The sequence below is a fragment of the Sitodiplosis mosellana genome, unplaced genomic scaffold (assembly GCF_009176505.1).
Source record: "Sitodiplosis mosellana isolate CC-2019 unplaced genomic scaffold, AAFC_SMos_1.0 Smas_scaffold_6226, whole genome shotgun sequence".
NCBI classification, from domain to species: Eukaryota; Metazoa; Arthropoda; class Insecta; order Diptera; family Cecidomyiidae; genus Sitodiplosis; species Sitodiplosis mosellana.
In genome coordinates this window covers 2449712-2473466 of record NW_022601467.1, presented here as the reverse complement: position 1 = coordinate 2473466, position 23755 = coordinate 2449712, and the positions used below count along the sequence as shown (strand labels likewise).

Genomic DNA, 23755 nt, shown 5'->3' with positions numbered 1-23755 from the left:
TTTTGGCTGTGATGTTGCTGGTTGGCCGGGCTTAACATACGATGCTTTGCGCTTGGGGTTATCGTAATGAATCCATTTTTCGTCACCAGTGACAATTCGATACAGAAAACCTCTTTTTTTGTGCCTTGCGAGCAGCATTTCGCAAGTCACTAAACGCCTTTCAGCTTGCGCTGGCGTCAATTCATGTGGTACCCAATTTGACAACTTGCGAATGAAACCAAGGGCCCTTAAACGATATCCAACAGTGCTTCGGTCAACATTCAATGCTCTGGCAAGCTCATCTTGAGTTTGACTCGAATCTTCATCGAGCAATGCCTCCAATTCCGCATCTTCAAACTTTTTTGGCTGGCCGGGACGTTCCTTGTCTTCCGTGCTAAAATCACCACTTTTGAACCGTGAAAACCACCGTTCACATGTACGTTCCGATGGAGCATGCTCACCATAGGCTTCCACCAACATTCGATGCGCTTCAGCCGCAGTTTTCTTCAAATGAAAGCAAAAAATTAATGCTTGCGGGAAATGTTGCTTTTTCGGTACAAAATTTGACATATTTAAGGCGCAAAAAAAAATGTTTATCCAAACTTCGATGAAATGATAGATGATGATTTTTGTAGTTTGACACTAGACCACTCATGTGAAAAAGAAAAAAGTATTGCCCGATACAACCATGCAAAGTTACGCCATCTTTTGAAAAATCGACACGATTAATTCCCAGACCCAATACAAAGCTAGTTTTGATCAAATTCATCTGTACTTGTTTTATTTTGTAAAGACGATCAAAACAAAGTCAATTCATGGGATTCGAATTTCCCTTAATTACAAGTGCAACTTCTATTTTCCGCAAAACGGTTGGTTTTTCGACATCGTTAAACAAAACTGCAGTCATTATTTTGTAAGCAATGAACGTGAGTGCGTCAGTGCCTGAATATGACAATGGCTGTAAGTTTGTGTGTATGTGTTTCAAAACCAAGATATTACCGCTAAACCCGAACCAATTCCCACTGGTTCAAGCATATATTTCTTTTTGTTTCGCTGTTGGTTTTTTTTCGTGTGCCTCGTTGTTTTACGCATTCCGGGCATTTGTTGAGAAATCTTATGTTCAAGTCTTTCTTTCTTTCGGATTTATGAAAGTATATACAAGAATGAATAGAACGTTTATCTTCGGCAAATTTTACCGTTGGCATCATAATAAACTAGCACATGATACACTCAACGTGCTTTTATCTGGAAACTTCTCTTTTTTTTCGAAATATGCATGTTATATATCATCCGTTTTGGAGACCGGTATTGAATCCAATTCTCTCCCCATCCAAATAAAATACGATATGGTACACGCACGCAAAGCACTACCAATTTTGGCTTCCTTTGCCAATTCTTTTCGGTGGTATGCAGTTTCAAGCGACATATGCAAAAGTGCCATATGAATTCAAGTGTATGCAAAAAGATAATAGTCATGGATTTCTTTGGCTCTTTTCTTGCGACTAACTCGCGGCAACATAAAATACTAAAACTATGGGGTTTTGGTACGTGAAGTTGATTTCGGGCCCGACTAAATATGTTGTCATCTATTTACGTGTGCTTCATGATAACCATAAAAATAGAAGCGCACGGAAAATACGCGCATTGCGAAACGGCGAACAGAACAGGTGCATTACCCTTAAAATAAGAAGAGAGCGAGTGAACAAAAAAAAATTCAAAAGTCAAAATCGTCGCTGAAAATGACTCAACGAGATACATGCTTTGGTCGTGACACTGCACATCAAGCATGCCGAAGCCAAATACCAAACTCGAATTCGTCTATTTGCGATCTTGTGACAAAAAGCATTCGACGTGCAAATCGACAGACCGAATCTGTGTAAAGGTGTCTTGGCACATATCATTTCCGTGAATCAAATTTCCTTTTAGTGGCTTCTTCGAATCAGATATGTGTGTGTGTGTGTGTATGCATGCCCGCTCTGTTCCTCGCCGGAATTTTAAACTTTCGAGATTTGACTGTTTGTTTTAAGCGCAAATCAAGCAACAAAGCAAGTAAAAGCCATTTGGATGTGACTGGCATCGAATAGATTCCTACCAATGTCACACCACATCGTGCGGCTGAAAAATGATGCAGAAAAACTAGTGTCGAACAGATAAATGACAAACAGAAAAACATCCAAACATTGGAGCAAACACATAAATATTCGCAACCGATCTACCGTTGATGGAGAGGGAGAGGGTGAAAAAAAAATAACAACACCAAACAAAACTTCGTCGAAAACGCGCAACTATAACGCTAGTAAATATTAGCGAAAGCAATGTAAAAAGCAACACGGTGCGACACGGTAAAAGCGCAACTCGAGTGATTGTACTTTTGTTTCCACCATTATAGACATATCGACATCGCATGGCATTACATTCAATTTAGCAACGAAATCGAATTTTGAAACGTTCGATTTTTATTCAATCTTTCTTTTCCGATATGCCATGCCATACCCATAGCCCAGCCATTTGGTAAATAGCACGACCGAAGGAAACATTTGTCGATATCTGATAAGAGTAAAAGGTCGTACTAAGTATACACGCCTGAAATGGGATTCGGGGCTCGTTAGCGAAAATCCAATGTTTTTGTCGTCGTCGTCGTCGTCGTCGTTGTCGTCGTCCTCGTTGTCGTGTGGTGCTGAAGAAATTGAACATCGGAGACAACAAAAGTGTTTCTCTCTCCAATTCGATGTAAATTCAAAGGTCGCCGTATCCGTTCGGTGCCATCTTCAGTTTTTGTTCTGTGTTGAGCTATGCACACTCCATCATTACTGCAGACATCATTTTGACGTCCCACGTTGGGTCATCACGGATAGCAAAAAAAAAAACAAATTTTCAAACACTTTTTTCAATCAAAATGTGATACCGTGATTTTTAGGCGGAATGTTGCTGTTGTTGTTGCTAGAAATTGAAACTAGCAAAAATGCATAGTTTAAGCATGCAAATGAATGAAGATACATGAAAATTGTGTCACAATTTGAATTTAACCTAATTGGAACGATCAAAAATAAAGTGCTTGAGCTTGCTTTTTCCCCTTGTAATGCAAAATAAGCCAGAAGAGTTCAAAGAATTGTGCTTTTGAAAAAGAGTAATCGCTCAGCTTAAAGAAAATAGTTAAATAAACCGCAAAAAAAGTAAACTTTTTCACTTTTTCATCTTCATGATGTCAGTGCCTGGTCAACAACTTGGATACACTTCTCGTTTAATGCGATTTCTTTTATTATCATTCAAATAAGTTTGCGAGGTCAATAGTGTTCAGCGTTTTTTTCTGTTGCCATTAAAAACAAGATGGACGGTGTTTTTTTGTGTTGCTGTTAATCTCGTTGTTTAATGACAAAAAGATTCTGAATGATGATGAAATGATAAATGCAAGCGAAAAAAGAACTACAGTACTTAATCAAATGCATGTCGTTACGGGTACTAAAGGATGACTCTGTTTTTGAGCCTCCAATACAATGAAGCGTTCGGCGCAAAGGAGTCACAGTGCGACTGTCCATCATCCAAATTAATGTGCACAGGCCATACCGTTATTATAATTGTTTAACGAAGTATTAAAAGTCCTTTAATAAGTACGAATAGAATGTGTATCTACAGTGGGAATCCCACTTGTTATCTGGTGTACAGTGACAGCAATGGTGCGTGTATTTCGTTTTGAATCTGAAAAGGTTGTCGTGGATTTACTGCGGCAAAAAGACACGAAAAGACGACAGAACGGAGAAGAAGAAATAATAAATGCCATGGTAAAAAAAAGAAGAAGCGAAGCAAAAAGTGAACAAAAGAACACGAAAATTGACATAGAACATACACAGATATACGTACATCATACATACACCATGCTTGTTCACTAATTTTACGCTGAACAGCTCAAATTTAGTAACCGTAAAAAAGCTGAACGACCTCCACTTCTTACGATTGCATCATCTTCGCTGAAGATGTCGAACAAGTTTATGTCATTTTTATCCCCACTTCTGCTTCGGCTCTCATCGCTTGTATGTATGTTATGTTCGATGTTGTTCCTTTTGTTTTGTAACCTCGTCTCCCGTTTTCAGTTGTTTCGTTGTCGTCGTTTTTCTATCTCTAAAATTCACTTGTGAAAAATAATCTTCAGTGTCAGCTCTCTTCGGCGAACATCAACCGGATTTGCATTCAACGATGTATCTCTTCGGCTCGTTCATTGTCGGAAAACAGGTTGAATTAAAAATGGCGAGAGGAAAAAAAAAGAATGAACGAAAGAACGAAAGCGCCAGTGAAAGTACATCGTAAAACGAAACAATGAGTATTGAATGATTAAACATGCAACAAAGCAGGAAAAAAATGCAGACCGTTTTTATTTAGTATGAATCGAAAGTGAGCACTTTAACTTCTTTTTCCTTTCCATCTATTGCTACAACTCCCTCTTTTCAGCTTTAAATCAGCTTTAATTTTATGAACAGAACCTGATCTGATTAGTCAATGAGATGTTTGGAGTTTTGTGTGTGTTTTTCCGCTTCTGTGTCTTGGCCAAAATCGAATCAACTCAATGAAATCGAGTGTCATGTAAATACGTGATCGTAAAAAAAAGTTTCTAATTTTCCTCGCTCTCTTCTGGAATCGCTTTTTAAGTAGCTAACCGTGCTGACAATAGATTAGTTGATTCGATATCTAATCCATAGTCAAATCAATATTGAAATGAAAGCTTTGCATCTCCATCATCATCATCAGCATCATCAACAACGAATCAGAAGTAAACGATGGCGTCAGTATCTCACAAAAAAAGAAGAAAAATAGCAACAAACAGAGACATCATGTACCGATCATGATGATTCACTGACGAAACGGTTTACGGGAATACTTTCAGCGACAAAAGTTTGTGCTATAAATCGTATTAAAAATGACACAAAAACGAGCTCGTGTAAATTGAAAAGAAGGAAAGCATATTATAGTTCAAAGTTCAATTTCCGCGATGAAATTTAATTCCTCTACTGCATTTACAAGGTACACGTGATTTTCCATCGTTCCATATTTATATCATCAAACATATAGACGGTACATCCACTCGCTATTCGATACACTCTACATGTGGCTGAAATAAATGCACAGAGAGAGAGAGAGAGAGAAAAAACTTAAAACAAATTGCACACAAGCTCACTGGCGCCAGGTATTTTTTACGGGTAGGTGTATATTCGTTTTTCGTGCACTTTGGATGGCGAAAGGTGCAAACATGCATCAAGATCGCACATGCAGCGGAATTGTATAAAAGTATTTGTTTTATTCGAACCTTTTCAATATTCATTATTTTCAGAAGCGGAAAAAGGGAATCGCATACATAGTGAATGCATGTAAAATTGCGCACGATGCACGAGAAATGCGTGCATCTGTGCAAGAGCATACATATGTCAATATTTCACACGATGCCATCGTACATTCCGTGCCAGTATTTTGAATGCGTTTTAATTTTGTTATTATCACATCTCGATCCCCTTTCGCCAATTCGAGCGGAATGTTGTTCGCACTTGCTCGCGTCTCATGCATGCTCATCGTACCAGTGCCAGTGCATATGCTTTATTTTTAAACGTGGACCCAATTTTTCGTGGGACTCCATATTTAAATGTAGCACAGAGTGCGGCGCGATGAGACCATGGCACGTGTGCAAGAGTGTGAGAGAGAAAATTAAAATAAAAAATAATAACGAGCGAGCGAGCGAGCGAGCGAGAGTTGATGGCATTTTTGGTTATGAAGGAAATTAGTTTGATTATAAATGCCATTAGATACGGTGCAATGCACTATGAGATGGTGCACGCTATTGCTTAATGAAAATCACATAAATTATTCCCCATTTTGTACACACATTATACATACAATACATTCTATACGTACACAATATTCATGCCGAAAATTTGATAGTCATAATAAGTACTAGTTGTACTCGCATCGATTTTTAATTCAAAACTTTAGACTATGTTTAAGTTGGGCGTTAAATCGATTTTGGTGCAGTGAAATGTTGTCGCATCCGTAACGCATTTTTATTTAACAATTCATTAGCATAATTCTAATGAATTTTTATCACCCTCCAGCCATAGGTATTCACAATTCATTAGGCATTAAATTGTGTTTAACATAGAGGAAAATCGAAATTTTTCTATATTAATAACAAAAATAATCGTTGACCTCATTTTTGCACCATTTTTGATCATTGAAATTTGTCAGTATACAATTATACATCGATTGTGCTTTCGTTGCTCATTATCTCATCATTTGCATCGGAAACAATAATGGATATTTGGTTACATGAGATCCCACTTACCGCGCGCCGATCATGTATTTATCGTGCATACGTAGTACATATATAAAAACCAGTTTATTCAATTGCTGATAACTAATTGTGTTTATTCTCTGCTTTTCTCTCTCTTTCCCCTACCCATATATTCAACCAATTTCTAGGTCTAGCCGCAACGCAGAATATGGCAAAGCATGCCGAACCGATGTTTGTCACCAGATCGGAAACGTTTAAATTTGTGGCGGGCGAAACAATTCATCTGCCATGTGAAGTCTCGAACGCAGGTAATTTCAACTTATACCTCATTCATTTCATACATCCGACCATTTGGTCGTATGTCGGATAACCGAAATATATTTATTGTTTAAGTGCCATTAATGTGTTTAGGTGGTTTTCGTTCGATGCGATTAGAAACCATACCATATACATACATATATAAAAGTATACACTATGCGAGACATCAACTTCGAATACAGAAAACCAATTCATTTGACATCCGATTTTCAATTGGTTCCAAACATATCCTGTGGCATTTGATCGTAATCGGTATTTTCAATCCGTTCAAATCGTTCAAATGTTCATGGCATTATTTAATTAACATGAAGTTCAAGTTACGAATCAAGTATTCCACACTCAGAAACATGTAATTCGGTTTTGAATTCTCGGTGAACGGTGCCGAGTGCAACCGTAAGTTCAAACGTACATTTGATTTAAACTCGAGTCATTCATTCAATGGAAATAAAGAAAAAAATATGCACACAACATTTTTAAGAAAGGAGAAAGAAGAGCTCGAGGCGAACAACATTTGCCTTTTCACGACGAATCGTTTCATCGTCGTCGTCATTCGTGACGTCATTGTTCCGTTCTCCGCTTTACTTCAGCAATAGACATTTTTCCACCTATTTCACAAATAGCCAAATAATTTGTGCATTGAATATTGAACATGATTGGTGCAAATAAAATTAGAAATGATTCAATTCCCTTTCGACATTCCACGATAAAATCGTCTTGTACATGAATAATTATGAAATTAACGTGTCATTTTTGTTTATTGCCATCGGCTGAAATTCACCTTTGTGCAAAATTGCGCAATCATTTCGATTTCCAACATTCAACCCATTGTTTGTAAACTTTTTGTTCGGTTGCCAATAGTGAAATGTTATACCTTCATCTCAACCACAATCCATTGCGGATCCTGGCGCATTTCTCTCGTTACTGCTTGATTTAGTGTGTTCTTTTTTTCCTCTGTTTCTTCTCCTTTTCGTGGCCTTTTATTATGTTGGAAATCTAAATATCGTAGTTATTTGTAATTTGATTTGAGTTTCGCTATTATATGTACAAAAGTTTTCCTTTAAATCAATTACACCAAGAAAATTCACTCAATTCCCAGATCAATTGATAAAGTTGAAATACTCAAGCATTGGCACAAGATGCCAAAATGTAAAATGAAAAGGACTTTGTGTGCAACGCTTTTTGGTTTGTCGCAATTCAACTCTTGAAGTTTGCTTATGCTTCAATTTACGTGTTTAATTTTCGGCATGCGTAAGTGCAGCTGCTGCTACTGCTGTAGCCCCACAACCATAATAATATCATTGTCATAATAAATCAACTTTTAGGTCGTCCCAACGACTGATTACAAAGTGTAATGAAATGTTGGTGTTTCTGAATTCAAAGTGCTATGCCTAATAGAAGCATTCAGTGAAATTCCTCTTTGCGCGGAGAAAAAACAATCAAAAAAAATTTCTTCTTCTATTCTAATTTCATTCATTGAATCGGTCGGAAGAAGAAATCCGCATCGATTTGTATTCGCCGCTAATTTTGATCATTGGTTGCTAAAAAACAGAGAGAACATGTCAATTCTAATTCGCTCAAAAGTCATAATCATTTTCGTTTGTGTATTTGAACGAAAACTGTCAATCCATTCGCAACCGAGTCAATGCCACATTGTACTTAATATTCTCGTCCAGCTCACATATACAAAACGTGCAATTTTCAATATCCACCTGATTCCAATAAATAATGCCAAAAATAGCTCAAAGTTCTTTGGCTGATGATCTGAATAACGAGATATAAAATGAATTGAATGGAACAAATCGAACGCCGGGCAAATGAGATTCGATCGCTTATTGTGCGACGTAGGTGGCGATGAGATGGCAGCAACAATAAACAAAAGCGATGAAAAGCTGTAGGGTGGAGGAAATCTTGAATGACAAGTGAACCCACTTGTTCCACAAAAAAAGGAACAAAATTCAAACAATCATTCGAAAAGCAAACGAACACTGAATCAACGATGACGATGATGATGATGTGGATGTGGATGATGATAAGTGAAAAAAGGTAGCTCTTGTGTGCGTGTGTGTGTGTGTGTGTGTGTGTGTATGGCATATGTGCAACTTTGGAACGAACCAACATGAATTATTTATGAAATAAAAGAATAAGCTTTTTATATTCACCGCCAGCGATTTTTCAGTCAATAAACTAGAACAATGCAGGAAATGCAGAATCGATAGGTTGTTTGGTTTTTCTGTGGCTGGCTTGGTTTCGAATGCTTTTGTTGTTGCTGTGAAAATCAAACAATTCTATGATTCGACGAAGGTGAAGCACGTGCGAAACGGAGCGGATGCCGAATGCGATATTGATATGCGAATGTTGGCTCTCGCTGCGAAATTTCTATTGTGTATGCGTGTGTGTGTGTGTGTGTGTGTGTCCGTAAAGGTGAACCCATTAAAATGCGATGTTTTTTGAATTGTCTACGAGTTGAGAAAGCAAAGGGATTTGCTTTCATTTTCATGCCCGCATCATTTATGCAATCAATTCACTGAACACTGACGGTATACACGAATCACAACAGGTTTGATAGCAAGTTAATCGCATTGGCTGTCGTTTGTTCCGACCAGCGACGAAATCGATTGTCTTGTCAGATTCCCAACGCATTTATGACGATTTAACATATGTATACATCATTTTTATGGAATCTTATAGACATAAATACATTTCATGTCGTACACAAATGACAATTGAAACGAGAACAACGGGAATAAGCCAAAGATAATGCAAACATTCAGCATTTGTCAAGTGTACAATGGGAAATCAAATGCATCCAAAAAGGAGAACGAGCGTCAAGATCCTTGTAATATCCGTACACAGTAGACTCACACCCATACACCCATCGAGCAGTCGACTAGCTTTCCATCACGAGTCTAATGCATTAGCATAATCCATAGTTGGAATTTCTTGTTTTCGTTTTCATTTTATTGAGCATTTTCACATCGAGAACGTGACATCTTATTTATACAGTTCGCGATGCACTTGAGCTCTCTTTTTATTTATACGTTCATTTCGGTGGTAGAACAAGAAGCCCTTAGTCTTGCCAATTGCGACGAATGCACCATCAGAAACATGGCAAATGTTGGAAATTGGCTTTGATCACGAGTGTTTGCATTTTGGCGACACTGAAAATGTCAAAATCAAATCTGCTTCGTCTTATTATGTACATTTATATGTAGTTGTTGAAAATCGCTCGCTCATCAGTTACATCAACATTTTTAAGCGCATCACTGACTATCGCCGCCAATGCCATTGCTGTTCAACAAACATGCCGCCGAAATATGAGAAGCAATGAGCGGCAGAGAAATGGAGAACGAAAGAAACCAAAGCTTATTTAGTTTGTCGATTCAATTTTTTTCTCTCTCTCTCTCAAGTACTTTGCAGAGAGCATTCCTTTTAAAAGGGATTTATTCGTTGAAGTATGTGATTTCGTGTGTTCGTTTGCTTTTGCCTAGTTTCTTCTGGCGGCGAGTAACGTAAAACCGGCGAATACACAGAGAGAAAAGGGAACGAGAGAAAGAGAGAGAGTGATAGCGAGTGAGGAAAAAGCAAAAAATATATTTTCCGCGAGAGTTTGTCACACAAATAGAATCAAGAAAAAGAGAATAAATTTTGAATGTATTCATGTCAAAACGATTGCAATGAAAAGCGCACGCTAAAAACAAAACAGCGAAAAAGTGTGGCATAGAGAGAGAGAGAGAGAGAGAGAGAGAGAGAGAGAGCATAAGGCATATGAAATTCGTGTGACTTGCTCATGAAATATAGCAACGCACACAGAGAGAGATAGAGAGCGAATATTCTCACTCCGTTTGCTTCAGCAAACATATGCTCGATGGCTTATGAGGATGGAAGGAATCACTTCACCCCGTCAGACACTGTTTGCTCATAGTTTGTATGCACATTCAAAAATTCAAATTTTCATATCTTGATATTTAAATTATTTTCGTTGTCAGCAAACACAATGGTTTAAAATAGGTAACCATTAAATTGTCTCGACTTGTCTCCAGTTTCATGCAATATATGCGCATGTCGCGCAATGCATGTACATCGTAATGAATCGCATTCTATTTGTTAAATTGCACAAAATTCATAACATTCAACGAGAAAGTTTCGGGGGGTAATTCTTTAAGCAACAAGAGATGCAAATCGTTTCTCTTGTAGGTGCATTTTATCATTTTCAGTTCATGCGACTATGTCTCTTCTCCTCCTGCTGAATATGTTGTGTGTGTGTGTGTTTTTTTTTCTCTCTGTAGCTTCTTCGTTTGCGTTTTGTCTTTATTTCTCATTGGCACAAAATGTTTGCAGCGTGTTTAAATAGCGAGAATTCCATTGAAATTTGAATAAATATCAGACAGCTTTTAATTTGAGTTCATGAATGCATCGCATATATGCGGCGGGGAGGCAAAGTGACGAATGATGCGACAATGGCAATAAAAATGACGGAAGTCGCGAATGAATGGCATTTACTCTTTTCACTTCAGTTTTAATAAAATTATCATTGCCATTGAGCGGATTTTCCTCAAAACATTTTGATCACACATCCATACAAAACACTTCACTAATTCACTTTGCATTCTTCTCTTTCTTTTCTTCTTTTTGACTATTTAACAGAAAACTATGTTGTGGCTTGGAAACGTGGCATCGCCATTCTGTCGGCCGGAAGTGTGAAAGTTACACCAGATCCACGTGTGCATCTTGTTAATGGATATTCACTTCAAATTAAAAACGCTGTACCACAGGATGCCGGCGACTATGTTTGCCAAATTGCAACGCTTGAACCACGTGAAATCACTCATACGGTAGAAATTTTGGGTAAGTACAGTTTACAGTTTAGTAAAAGCAAAATATATTTTGGGTAAATAAAACGGTGTTGCATGCATTTTGTTGGGATCATACATGATTACGAGCATATCCATGGAAGCCCTTCGGAATATCATAGTGAACTTAAGACGAGTTATATTCGCATCAATGCCAACGCAATATATACGCATACATGGTCGAATTATCTAAATCATGAGGCGGAATTAATTTCGGTATTCCGTTCGATGAAAGAGAGACAGGAAGAGCAGGAGAGTGAGCGAGTGAGCGAGAGAGAGAGAGAGAGAGAGAGAGAGAATGAAATGACACGAACTAGAGAGTCTCTTGTTAAATTACAAAACATTCTGTGCGTCGTGCAAATATGAAAAATTCCCGTGCCGCTATTTAAGTTTTATGTAGATGCTCGGCTACTTTACATCATAATAAATTCCATTTGCCATCTCAGTATGCCGTGTTTGGGCTGACATGAGCGTTCATTGCGCTATATTTACATAAAACATACGACAAAAATGTTGGAACATGACAAAACTATACAAACGCATTGAATATATGGGCTACGAACAGTTCTTCATTGGGAGCGAAGTGTGTATTCGGGTACGCATATGTTTGTGTGTGTGTGTGTGTGCCGCCATTCGGGTGTTCCTGGCAAAGCAATTTAATATATTTGAAGCATCCAAATCGTACGAAACTCGCAGACAATCTGAGTTTGAGTGAAATTTAAATTCAGTGAACCAAATAAAGTTAGAGACATTTATTTGTCCTTTGCCCGAAGCAAGCCTCTTCTTCAACAGGATCTTTTCCGAAAGTTTTGCAGAAAATTCTTCGAGAATCTACACAGTACAAATTAAATTCGCTGTCGATTTATGCAGTTTATGTGATACGGGCCGAATGCATTTCGTCGGTGACATAGCGACTCTAAACGCGCTACGGATGAACCGGTTCACATTTCAAAACAAAAGAAGATAAAGAAGCGAACAACAAAAAAAAAAAATGAAAAAAAAAAATCCAAAATCCAATTGAATATCATGTAAATGGAAAAGGATGCTGTTAATGTCAATTTCTGCGTCTTTTTTTCAACTCCCGTTCGAATAGCGAGAGAGCATAACAGAAGCTTAGTAAAATGCTTGATCATAGCTTGATGTGGCAAAACAAAAAGCCAACTGAAAGACGAATTGCAATGCCGTCATAAAGCTGGCATGCGATTATTCCGTCGGTATGTACACTTGAAATACACGAAAAATGAATCATTTTTAAAGCGTAGACATGAAACGAACCATACGACAAGGTGAAATTTAGCGTGCCGTTAATTTGCCGTAGATTATGCAAATATGCTAAAATATGCTGAATCGCAAAACACAGTAGCGAAGCCACCACAACCCGATCGAAGCCGTATCTGCTCCGAAAATTATAATGCACGAACTGCTAGACACAAATTATATTCGCACATTTTGTGTGTGTGCGAGTGTGTGTGTGAAATATATTGAACCGAGTGCCCAGCATTCAAAGCGCAACGTATAAAGGTATACACACGTATGCATACACTCACCCATAGTTATATCTTTTAACCAATTCACGATGCGATGATTGAAATAAATCATTTTTCATTACCCGCACAAGCGCGCACCTCGAGTTGCATAGCAGCCATAATCGTACAGGACGATCGGATTCCGGCAAAATGAATTTGGAATTTCTCTCTCTCTCTCTCTCTCTCTCGTTTGCTTGCGCGCACGCTCAGCAGATTCTAAAATTCCTAACCGCTACACATGAGTCGGAAACAGCGCGACGCACATCTAAGTACCGTCGTGATCGCACAATCATTGCAAATTAATTGAAAATTCTGTTTCAAACTCACACCTGAATCATGTCGTGTGATTTCTTTTTTCTCTCTCACTCTGCTCTGCCTTTGTCAAAAAGTACAACGTACATACAATAATAAGAAAATTTTTGGCTAGAGCCAAAGTTGTAGCACCAGTGCGAACGTGCAACTGACAGTTTCAGGTGAAATGATTAAATCATTATAAAATGGAAATTGAATTGCTGTGATTCCATTTGATTTTGTTGTTGGCACTTTTGTTCGTTGTTTTCACATAACTTTTTGGTTGTTATCGGCATTGTAATCGTCCTCATCAGCATCCATCGTCACTCACACTTGGAACCAAGACGTCGCTTTTGCAATGGCAATGGCAATGACAATGGCAATGGTAATTTGAATAGGATTTTTGCTCGATTTGAATGGAGATAACTTTTTTTTCTACTTTCTTGACGTTGAAAACAATTTATTAAGTATAATCACCGTAAAATATCTTTAAGACGAGAGGGCAGGCGGCTACGAAAAATCGATGTCAAACCACAAAACAATTTGGTTAATCAACAAAGCAACATTTATGATCGAGGAGGAGTGAAAAAAAATGTTTCTCACATTGATTTTTATTTCGAAACTAGCCTAATTTAATCTCTGAAGAATTAGGAAACGAATATGATTTGTAAATGCACTTGAGAATTATCGTTCTTTGCATTCGCTGCGGCCACAATAGAAATGATGCCAATGAAGGAATTATACCAAGCACATGTAATGTGGAATTTTGTTTACTTGCTCTCTCTCTCTCTCTCTTTTGGTTCGTGCCTCACAAGAAAGTGAAAAAAAGAACAGCAGAAAAAAACAAGAAACCCATTCAAAAGATGCTCAATGCTGGAAATGCTTGATACATGGAATGTAGAACGCGTCCGTTGCTTTCAGAATGGAGAACAACACGGCTGTATTGTTATTTTGGGATTTGTTGTTTAACGTCTGCTGGGAAATGTTTATTTTATGTATGGACCGAAAATATAAATACAAAAGTGATTCTGCACGAGGAAAAAACAAGACCGCAGAGCTTCGCTTCGCTTCGCTCTGCGTTCTTAAGTTTTTAGTTACTTAATCTATTTTGTTGTTTCACAACAAACTATTTTTTGGCGCACTACATGAAATGTATTTCATCAAAGTAACTTTGAAGTAATATATTCATTTGCAAAATGAATTACAAGATCTTGGTTTAATTTCTTTTTTGAAATATACTGCTTTTGGTTTAAATTAAATAAATAATATGAGCATAAAATTCAAATTCACCATAATTCGTTTCATCACTCAAAAATTATTAAGAAAAAAAAGAAGCAGATTAGTAGCTCTACATTTCATGTAGTGCTAAAAAGAGAGGGAAAACGGGTCGAAAGAATGCCGAGCTTGTATGATTTCGTGCATGCCTCTTATCGTGTGCGGAAAAGTTGTAACTAACGGCGTTCCACTAACTGTTGGAATCAAAGCGAGCTTGTATATCCAGTGTTTCAATCGCAACGCACATTAATGTTCAATACTGAATAAACTGTGCATTTCACAATGTTCATTTTTTTCTTTACCTTTATCTCTCTCTTTCTCAACAACGATACTACATGCAAATGCAAAGCAAGACGATAAAACCAAGCACACAAGCCAAAATATTCGGTCACTACAGGGAAATACACATTGTTCGTTCTGCATATCATAAAAAAGGATGTTTGCAACTGTTATGTATGAACGAACAGCATATTATCTAGTACTGATTACTTATGTGACAGCTCTCTTCAACTAGAGATGTATGAATCAAATTTATTCGCAACTCTTTTTCTTCGTAACTTTTTACCTGATAACGCGCGGGCTTGCCGCCACCATCTTTGCACTTTATATATTTGTGACAAATTCCATATTCCACTTAACATTTCCTCTTCCGTTGTATTATTTTTTGGGGGTGAGGTAGAGTCTTAAAGCAAAATCCATGTTCTTACGCTGATAAGATAAACATTTTCCACATGCACTCGGTGGGTGTATGTTCGTACGATTGTTGCCAAGTGTTAAACAGACACTGTATGCAAAATAGAGTGTATCTTCATGCAATAAAGAAACGAACGATTTGGAAACGTTACGAATCATAACGTTCTCAACTCTTTTCCGTGATGTGTGGAGAATCGTCTTTTCCGGAGAAGGGAAAACAACGATGATAATTGCAATCAAAAGGAAGCATCCATCATTTTTATCATGTATTGATGTGAATTTATACGTTTCGCGTAGTTGAAGTCAATAATTGCCACTCGAAGTGCCATCGTGAATATATTTGCACCGAAAAATCCCCACTGTTAAAAGTTTCATTTTCTTCGCTATGGTCTTGAAATTTCTGTTTATTCCCAAGTAAAAAGGAGGCACATTTTTAAAAGGTTCACCGGATTATGATACGTATTCGGTGCCAATTAAGTAGCACAAAAAAAGCAGAACACGATAAGAGAAACCAAATGCAATGCAATAAATATTCTTTTTTCGCCATCCAATTTTTCTACTTTGTTAAAAGTTTGGCGAAAAATTTGCTGTTACCATTTTTATATTCAACAACGGATTATCCATATATGTGGAACGCGTGTGTGTATTCTATACATCAGCGAATGCCTCTGGTTCACGTTCAAAGATGCTACGCACACAATTCAGCTTACACACGTATTTCCCTTGGCGGTGAACAACAGCAGCAGTAGCAACAACAAGAAAAAAATAATACGTTGGCAAAGCCATTACGAGGCAACTATAAAAAAAGCGTAACCCTCAATAATTGTGTGTGCGATTTGGGTTGGGTTGCGTCGGTACACAAGAAGGTTTATAACGAGCAAAACTTTTGCAAGCTCCCATTTTTTTCCATCGGTCGTTTTCGTTCTCTTCAGATTTGTACAATAGTATTGGTGTGTGTGTATTTTTCTATTCCGTCTCCCGTTATTTGTTGTATCAATTTTCATTTAGCATGTGATATTACATTGAACATTAACAATTATTGTAGTATACGATTGTTTGATGAACAAAGGCCAGCTCCGAATGGAAGGGAAAAAAGTCGAAAACTTTGTTGCAAAGGTTATGAAAAGGTCATAATCGACAACGATATAAAAACAGCACACAAACAGAACGATGACGAAACCAACATTATTTTAGCGTGTGTGATTACATCCGGTGTTTTTGTCGCATATGTGTACAATTCCCATCGATTGTGAGCTTACAGCGGCAAATTTTATAAAAATTTCTATTTCTATTTCACACAGTACACACCGTGTTGTGTTTCGTTTTATTTTTTTGCCCTCACTCCCATTCATTCTATTGCAAAACAATTTCCCTTAGCTCACTGACTTGTCTATCCTATCTACGTTGACGCGTTCGTATGTGAAAACTTTTTCAGTCTCTCAATCTCTTTCTTGTTTGTTTGTGTGTATGCGTGTCGTTGGCCCCTCGGTATTAGTGTTGAATTCATGTGATTCAGGGCATTCTTTCGGTTCAGTAACGAGATAAACTTGCTGATGCTGATGTTGAAAACTTGAAATATCATAAACACGACATTAAATTTGAAGGGAAAACAAGATTGAAAATGAAATTGGAAAAAGCAACGAATATTCCCAGTTCCTAATCAAGTTATGTGCTACTATTTCTCATTCGCTCTACATAACTAAATCAGATTTTAATGCGTGATCTTAATCGTGTTTCTTCAGTTCGTGTATGATGAGTCAGATTATTTAAGTTGTGCTTACACTTTTGTTGTTGCTTTTAGTCACACAAATTACTGTCTCTTTTATTGATTGATTTTAACGCCTTTTTCGCGAGTCACTCATTCCATAACACGAACGCGCAAGCAACTGTATGTTAAGTATGAAAAAAAAGCACTGGCACTGATTTAGAAATAGATTTGAAACTTGTTCCATTCGTTCGCTCAACGAATTTGTCTAAGTGAGTTTATTTGTTTTTCTACGCTTTGGCATTGCTCGAAAAAATACAAATCAAATACAAAGGTTAAGTCTGTCTGAAACGGAAGGCGAACACAAAAGAGGGGAAAAAAACGAGAGAGCGAGAAAAAACGCAGCATCACCGAACTAGAGCATATGCAAAACTCAACGGATTTACCATGACATCGAATAGGAAAAACAGAGTGTTGTTGATTCTTGTCACAATATTAAAATTTAGTGGAGGCAGACAACTGAATTATCTATCTATAAAACAGGCAAAATGAGTCTAGGATTTGGCCCACATTTGCCAGACATATAGAACATCGGCGACAACACCAGCACAAAGAATCAGACAAATATCCGAAGCAAAGAACGGGCTTTTTTATTATTCATTCTGTATGGCCAAAATTTGTCAGCACTTTTGAGTAATTATTTCATTTCATTGGACACCACACTATTCCTATTAATCATCTTATTTTGTTTAATGCTGAGCTGCCTCGGTTCGCTTTTGGGTATCCAATTCATTGCAATGCATGAGCTGAGCAAATTATCGAGACATTTTTGTGTCAATGCTCATTGAAGGTCGTCCTGCTGAAATTTGTCAGCATACTGGCTGGGGAACATATAAATTATAATAAGAAACACTGTGAAAATGTACAACATAAAATGCAAGCCAAAGTTTTTCACCGTATGTATAGTAAGTTTACGAGAGTCGTTCAGCACTGTCAACTATTTGATAAAACCACTATGTGTATGGGCAACAATGAACCAGCAAGCAATAATGCTCAGACGGAACATAAGATGTGACATGAAAGCCGAATTTAAGCGTTTTACCTTCCATATGAGAACAGCAGTGAGTGGAGGAATGTGTGTATGCCGAACATTTGCACCATCCTTTTCGCCCTCAAATGGACAATGACATTGATGTTGCCTTTTTGCATTTGGCTTGCGTCAGGCCGTGTTGTTCATTTATTTATTCATTCAGTAGCTTTGAATTTCGTTCGGTTTGCTATTTTTCTGTTGGCATCTTTACTATTCTCATTGCGAGCGTCATGTTCGGGATGTGTTCAGTACCTCAATTCAATGATTTGTTCGCCTGGCAAAGCATTCCGTTTCGAATAGTTCTATAGATAGACGACATAAAGGGAGATTGAGTAAAAGGGAGAGAGAGAAAAGAAGCGATTTTGCCGATATATTTCACGTCTGTCTGCATCAAATACGATGCCGTCAGCATCAAATCCGACTATTTCATTTTATTCTTTTTTTTTCTCTTCTTCTTTTGGGTGTTTTCTTGTAACTAGACGGCAAAAGACACCGAAATTGAAGTCGAAGAACTAGACGAAATAATATCACCATCAACTGTAACAATATCACAATGCTAGCATTGCACAGGCAAAATAGCAGTAAATGAAAAATGTGACAAATTTAAAATGATTGTCGGTAGACTTGCACTTGTAGCTTGTCAATGTTGTACGCAAAATGTGGCGATGAAGATGAAGATAGCGTGAGGGAATAAGAAGAAAGAAAGAAAATACAGCATCAACATCATGTTATTATAAGCTCAAGAACACATTCAGGCTGCTTTCCGCACGAAAATCTTTGTGTTGCTGCTGCTCTTGCCATTTTCTCCGCGTAAGTCGTCGAATGACTGATAATAAGAAATTTCTATTTGCAGCGCTGTTTCAAAGGTATTTTAGTATTATTTCGCACTTTTTCATCGAGTTGTATTCGGATTTTTCACCTACAGAGCTCGAGATGTATTACGACGTAGCATTGTATATATTAACATTTTTGTCCCTCAATCGTATTTTGTCGACATGCTGTTCGTGTGGATATAATTTTTTTCTTCTTCTTCCATCTCCATCTTCACCTCCTACGCTCTATACGCAACGTCTAATCCCGATCCGAATCGGATGAACAGATTGATGTGTGCCAGTTCAATGATTGCATTGTGATGTTGATGTGATTGAAATCATAATGTGTAATAAATTGGAATCTGGGTCAAATTAGAATTCCGTAATTTTATACTTTTGACGCAGGACGGAATCCTTACCCAATATTTTTGGCATTTTGCTTACATGCGAATATGAATGAAAATTCTCTTACTATCAGCTGGTGGTAGACGAAGGTTACGGGAGAAAATGTGTGTATATATATATATATATATCGATGAGAACGCAAGTTGACGAAAATGATACCATCATACTATTGTGAAAGCCATATAAATATCCTCTTCTATTTTTTTGCCTTCAATTTTGTTTTGTGTCATTGATATGCAATGATGCGTTCCATAAAATTTGGGACCAAAATAATGATATAACAATTTCGGTCATAGAGAAAATAGAGGGCATTTAGAAAAGGTCTCAAATATTGCTATTCTTCTGTTCGATGGCTTGGTGTGCCCATGATTGTTTAGACATCAGCATCCAGCCGACTGACAGATCAAGGATATTGTCAAACCGCTTTAAATGTGACACATAAATGAAGAGAATAAAAGAGTAGAAAACTTACATTCAAAGCACATATACACGCATACATGCACTGCACGTGCACATACGCACACTCGAATACACACAAATCCATAATACAAATCCTTGGCCATTTTCTGTTGGAAGGACAAGGATATACCTTCCTTATACAGAGTCAATTTTCTATGAACGAAGGAAAAAAATGTTTTGTTTTATTTGCGGTGTATTTATTCTCACTTTTGCCGCTTCCTTTTACAAATATCTCTTAGTTTTCGTGAACAAATCTGATTGGATTGAACGGTTCGAATTCACAGCAGATCATTGCTACCAAGTTAATTATGACGCTTTTCGTATTGAAAATCCATCTTGCTTAACTACTTGATTACAATTTGATACCATAATCTAACTTTTGGTCGGCGCTTAATGAGTGTGTTAATGTCATTTTGCGAGTGCAAAACTTTTAGTCGATGCTTAATACTTTGTGCCTTGGGCATATTCTATGAAATTCAAATTGCTTTTCAAAGCTATGGTCGGATATACGTGTAGATATGATAGAGAAAGAGGCGCTTATATGCTGCATGTGTATGTGTGCACGCACCAGAGACAGCTTACTCGTTACTGAACTGCTTTCGTTGCCAGCATTCATGTATCGGTGACGGCAGTGATGTTATTACAACACGCTCAACACCCGATTTTCGTTAACCGATCAACTTACCTGTGAAGCAGTCAAGCGAAAAATTTTTCATTACACAAAGATGCTGCTGGATCCATGCGATCACATCTTGATAACAATGTCAGTTAGCATTTTGATGGGGTTTCCCTGAGAATTTTCAACAAGAAAATTGACGCCAATAACATATCCACGAAAATGCGGTCTGGTCTTGGAAATTTATGAAATTTACTCTAGTGAGTGTGACTAGTGTCTAAGTGCGAATGCAAGTGCATCGAACGCAAATGCGGGGCCAATATGAATTTGACACATTTCCATGGGCCTTCTCTCTCACTCTCTTTCCGTTTATCTTCTCTCTGTGTGTTTATGTTCAGCTAAGATCACGCTTCCGTTGCTATTGCGAATCGTTGCATACACACACGTACACACAAGGGTGCTCAATCACATATCAAACAAGGGAACGTATAAATTTATGAAGAAAATTGTCATCAACAAAGTTCGGTTAAGCATGAAGTATAATAATCAGGATTAAGGAGCATATCCAGTGTCATTTTGCATCTCAGTCGGTTTAACTTCTCTCTCTCTCTCTCTCAGATTTGGTCCCTCTTAGTTTGTCTATTTGTGCCTCTGTCTTCCTCTCTCGGTGACGATGTGCAGATAGGATGATTTACGTACATAGCATTACTTCAAAACGGATAATTCGTGAACTGGGTCACTATTCATATTTATCAAAATAAATTGTTGAGTCAGCCAGTTCAGTTTCAAATTATCACATCTTCGAGAAATTGGAGCATTTCGTACATACTCCACAGGAGGAGGACAACAAAATGTGCGCTGAGTGTGCATTCATGTCTTGGAATTGTATGAAAATGTGCTCGCATATAAACATACAGTACATACAGATGCCATGTTCCATATCAGCGGAAAGCGTATGTAGTTCCCTTTTCTGCTGCTTTTTATCTCTGACCACTTAAAAATGTTGGCATTGCTTACCGCAGCATTTTAGTTGGTACATGAAGAATAAACTCAAACTGTGAAGCGTCACAAAATTTTAAATTGCCATTTTGCTATGTCGATCCGATAGTTGCAGAATGCAGCGAACAATGCGCGAAATCCGAATAACGGACACAACAACAACATAAAATTCTCAAACGTTAATAGTGTGTGGCAGTTGAATGACACCACAAAAGGAGCTCCCTTTCTTAATTAGCGAATGATTACAATTCCCGAGTGGCGCCCGGAATACGCCTATTTTTGGCCTATGGAGTTACGAAGACCGACAGTCGTCTATTGGTTTTTTTTTCATATCAATTTCGGTGTGGTCGGTTTGCCAATCTGTAAATGCACACAAACATAGTGTGGTTCCGTGATCCATGCAAATCCAAAAACTGTGCTCCTTTCACTTCGGATGTCAGTTTAATTTTTTCTATATTCGCTTCGCAATGATACCTTCACACGCCGGCTGAATGAATGAATGAATGAATGCATGTGCTTTTCCAATTCGAGATTTCAATTTTCCCTTTCCTTCGTTCGTACAATGTGAACATAAACACGTAATGTACTCCGACCCCTTCTGAGCAATTGTTGTAAGGGATTTTTTTTCTTTCTGTCCGGTCGCTCCATTATTATTCTGCCATTATTATTGTGTCTTTGTGAGTGTATATGAAACTGTGTGTGCGTGTGTGCGAACAGTGTACAAACGCCGCCATGGCAAAGCCGTCTTCTACTGCCTTCAGGCGGTTTTCAGTGCTTCGGCCATTGTTTTTCTTGCTTTCATGTGATAATAATTTCAGTCGACAAATACACGAGAACACTTAGACCATCACAAAGCATACTCACACTCAAACGATACCACCACACACAACCATTCACCACAATGAATTGGGCTACATTTTCTTTTCGCTACAATGAAAGTGAATTGTATTTTCAATTCTAGCAAAATCATCATATTTGAAGTTGAAAAGCTATAGTAAAAACCAAATGGAACCACATCAAATCGACGCAGTAAGGGAACGAGGAGTGAGGGATGGGATGTACGGTACATGTTGACATTTAAACGTTGTCTTTGTTGTATGAAACAATTTCTTCATCGTTGCATCCACTTTGTCGATGTGCTCGTTTGAGCTCATTGGACGCGTCGTTGATCTATATTTTGTAGTATCACATCACATGAACCACTTTCAATCTTCACATACTGCATGAATTGCGAGTGAATCTATGTGGCCTGAAATCAAATGTAGGAAGAATGAGAGCGAGAGAAGAAAAAGGACAGAAAGAAAAGCTGAAAATATTGGTTCGATTTATTTTCATGTGCCAAAGGCCTTCAGGTATTCTTGAGAATGTGTCATCGAATGTTCGATCGGCCGTTCTTGATTCATGCTAAACAAGCACATAATTCTCACGAAACTAATCAATGCACTCGAAAATGGAGATAATGAGGCATCCACATTCTACGTATCTATTTCCAAGAATGATTTTTCTATCAATCGATTGTGTGTTTATTGTTCGCTTTGGATTGCGGCCTGCTGAATCGAATGGGCACAGTGTGTAGTTTAAAAACAAATTTACTACAATCATTTTCGATTCATTTTAGATGACTTGAGAATAATGTTTGTGTGTTTGACAGTATCTAGGTTGAACAAGGACCATCTTCAATACGTGTTGATTGGTAGCGTTTTCCAAAGTCACATATGTGTACAGTGTACACAGTGTATTGCATGGGCTGTTAGATGTGCATGTGCCTGTGTGTGTATGTTAGCGAATTGAATGCTGATTCGAGTCTGTTGGTTCCTCACACTCTATCGCCACTTGCATCGAAATTCCGTAAATCTCTCAACGTTTCTGGAATAGACATTGTGTGAATTCATCTGGGTTAAGATGTTTTCGAAAGCACAAGAAAACTCGACTCTATAGACCGGTCGAGTGGATCGTCTATCGATACACTTAAAACCACAGCAAAATCTCTATTGTATAGATGCTCTTCCGCTTTATAGAGTGGCGTGATACTCTTGCCTTGGCTAAGACGATAACATTAATAATCACAGCAATAACAGTAACAACAAAAGCAATAGCAATAACAATGCGATTGCGACGATTGCGATTGCCATTATGATTATTGGACCGTGGAAATCTTTGCATGTTCTTAAGTCTGAACGCAGCCATGGACTGTTTTAAAGCCGCAGTTGAGCTTACACTTTCGGCTATCATTCAAACACAACTGCAATTACGATTTTTTTTCTGGAGACTTCACGTTTGAAAATCTGTAGAAGTGGCAATCGCAGTATCTCTATGCCCCTCTTTTTGCAAATGGTGTTTGCTTCAAGTCAAAACCGAAAATAAAGTGACTTGTTATTAAAAGCTTCACATTGTCTGTCTTGGTACAACACGTCTCAACCAATGATAGTGTGTACTGTGTGCATTTTGTCGGCCGCGTAATCATAG

At 37.8% G+C, this 23755-nt stretch overlaps 1 protein-coding gene across 3 annotated transcripts in view; it reads left to right on the top strand.

The window, feature by feature from the left end:
- The window catches only part of LOC129578534 (protein amalgam), a 323991-nt gene that overhangs the window by 222558 nt on the left and 77678 nt on the right, over positions 1-23755 (top strand). For all 3 annotated transcript variants that reach the window (XM_055467267.1, XM_055467268.1, XM_055467266.1), the window contains 2 exons: positions 6439-6558; positions 11213-11413. In XM_055467267.1, coding sequence (XP_055323242.1) covers positions 6439-6558; positions 11213-11413 — 321 coding nt within the window. The remainder of the gene's footprint in view (positions 1-6438; positions 6559-11212; positions 11414-23755) is intronic.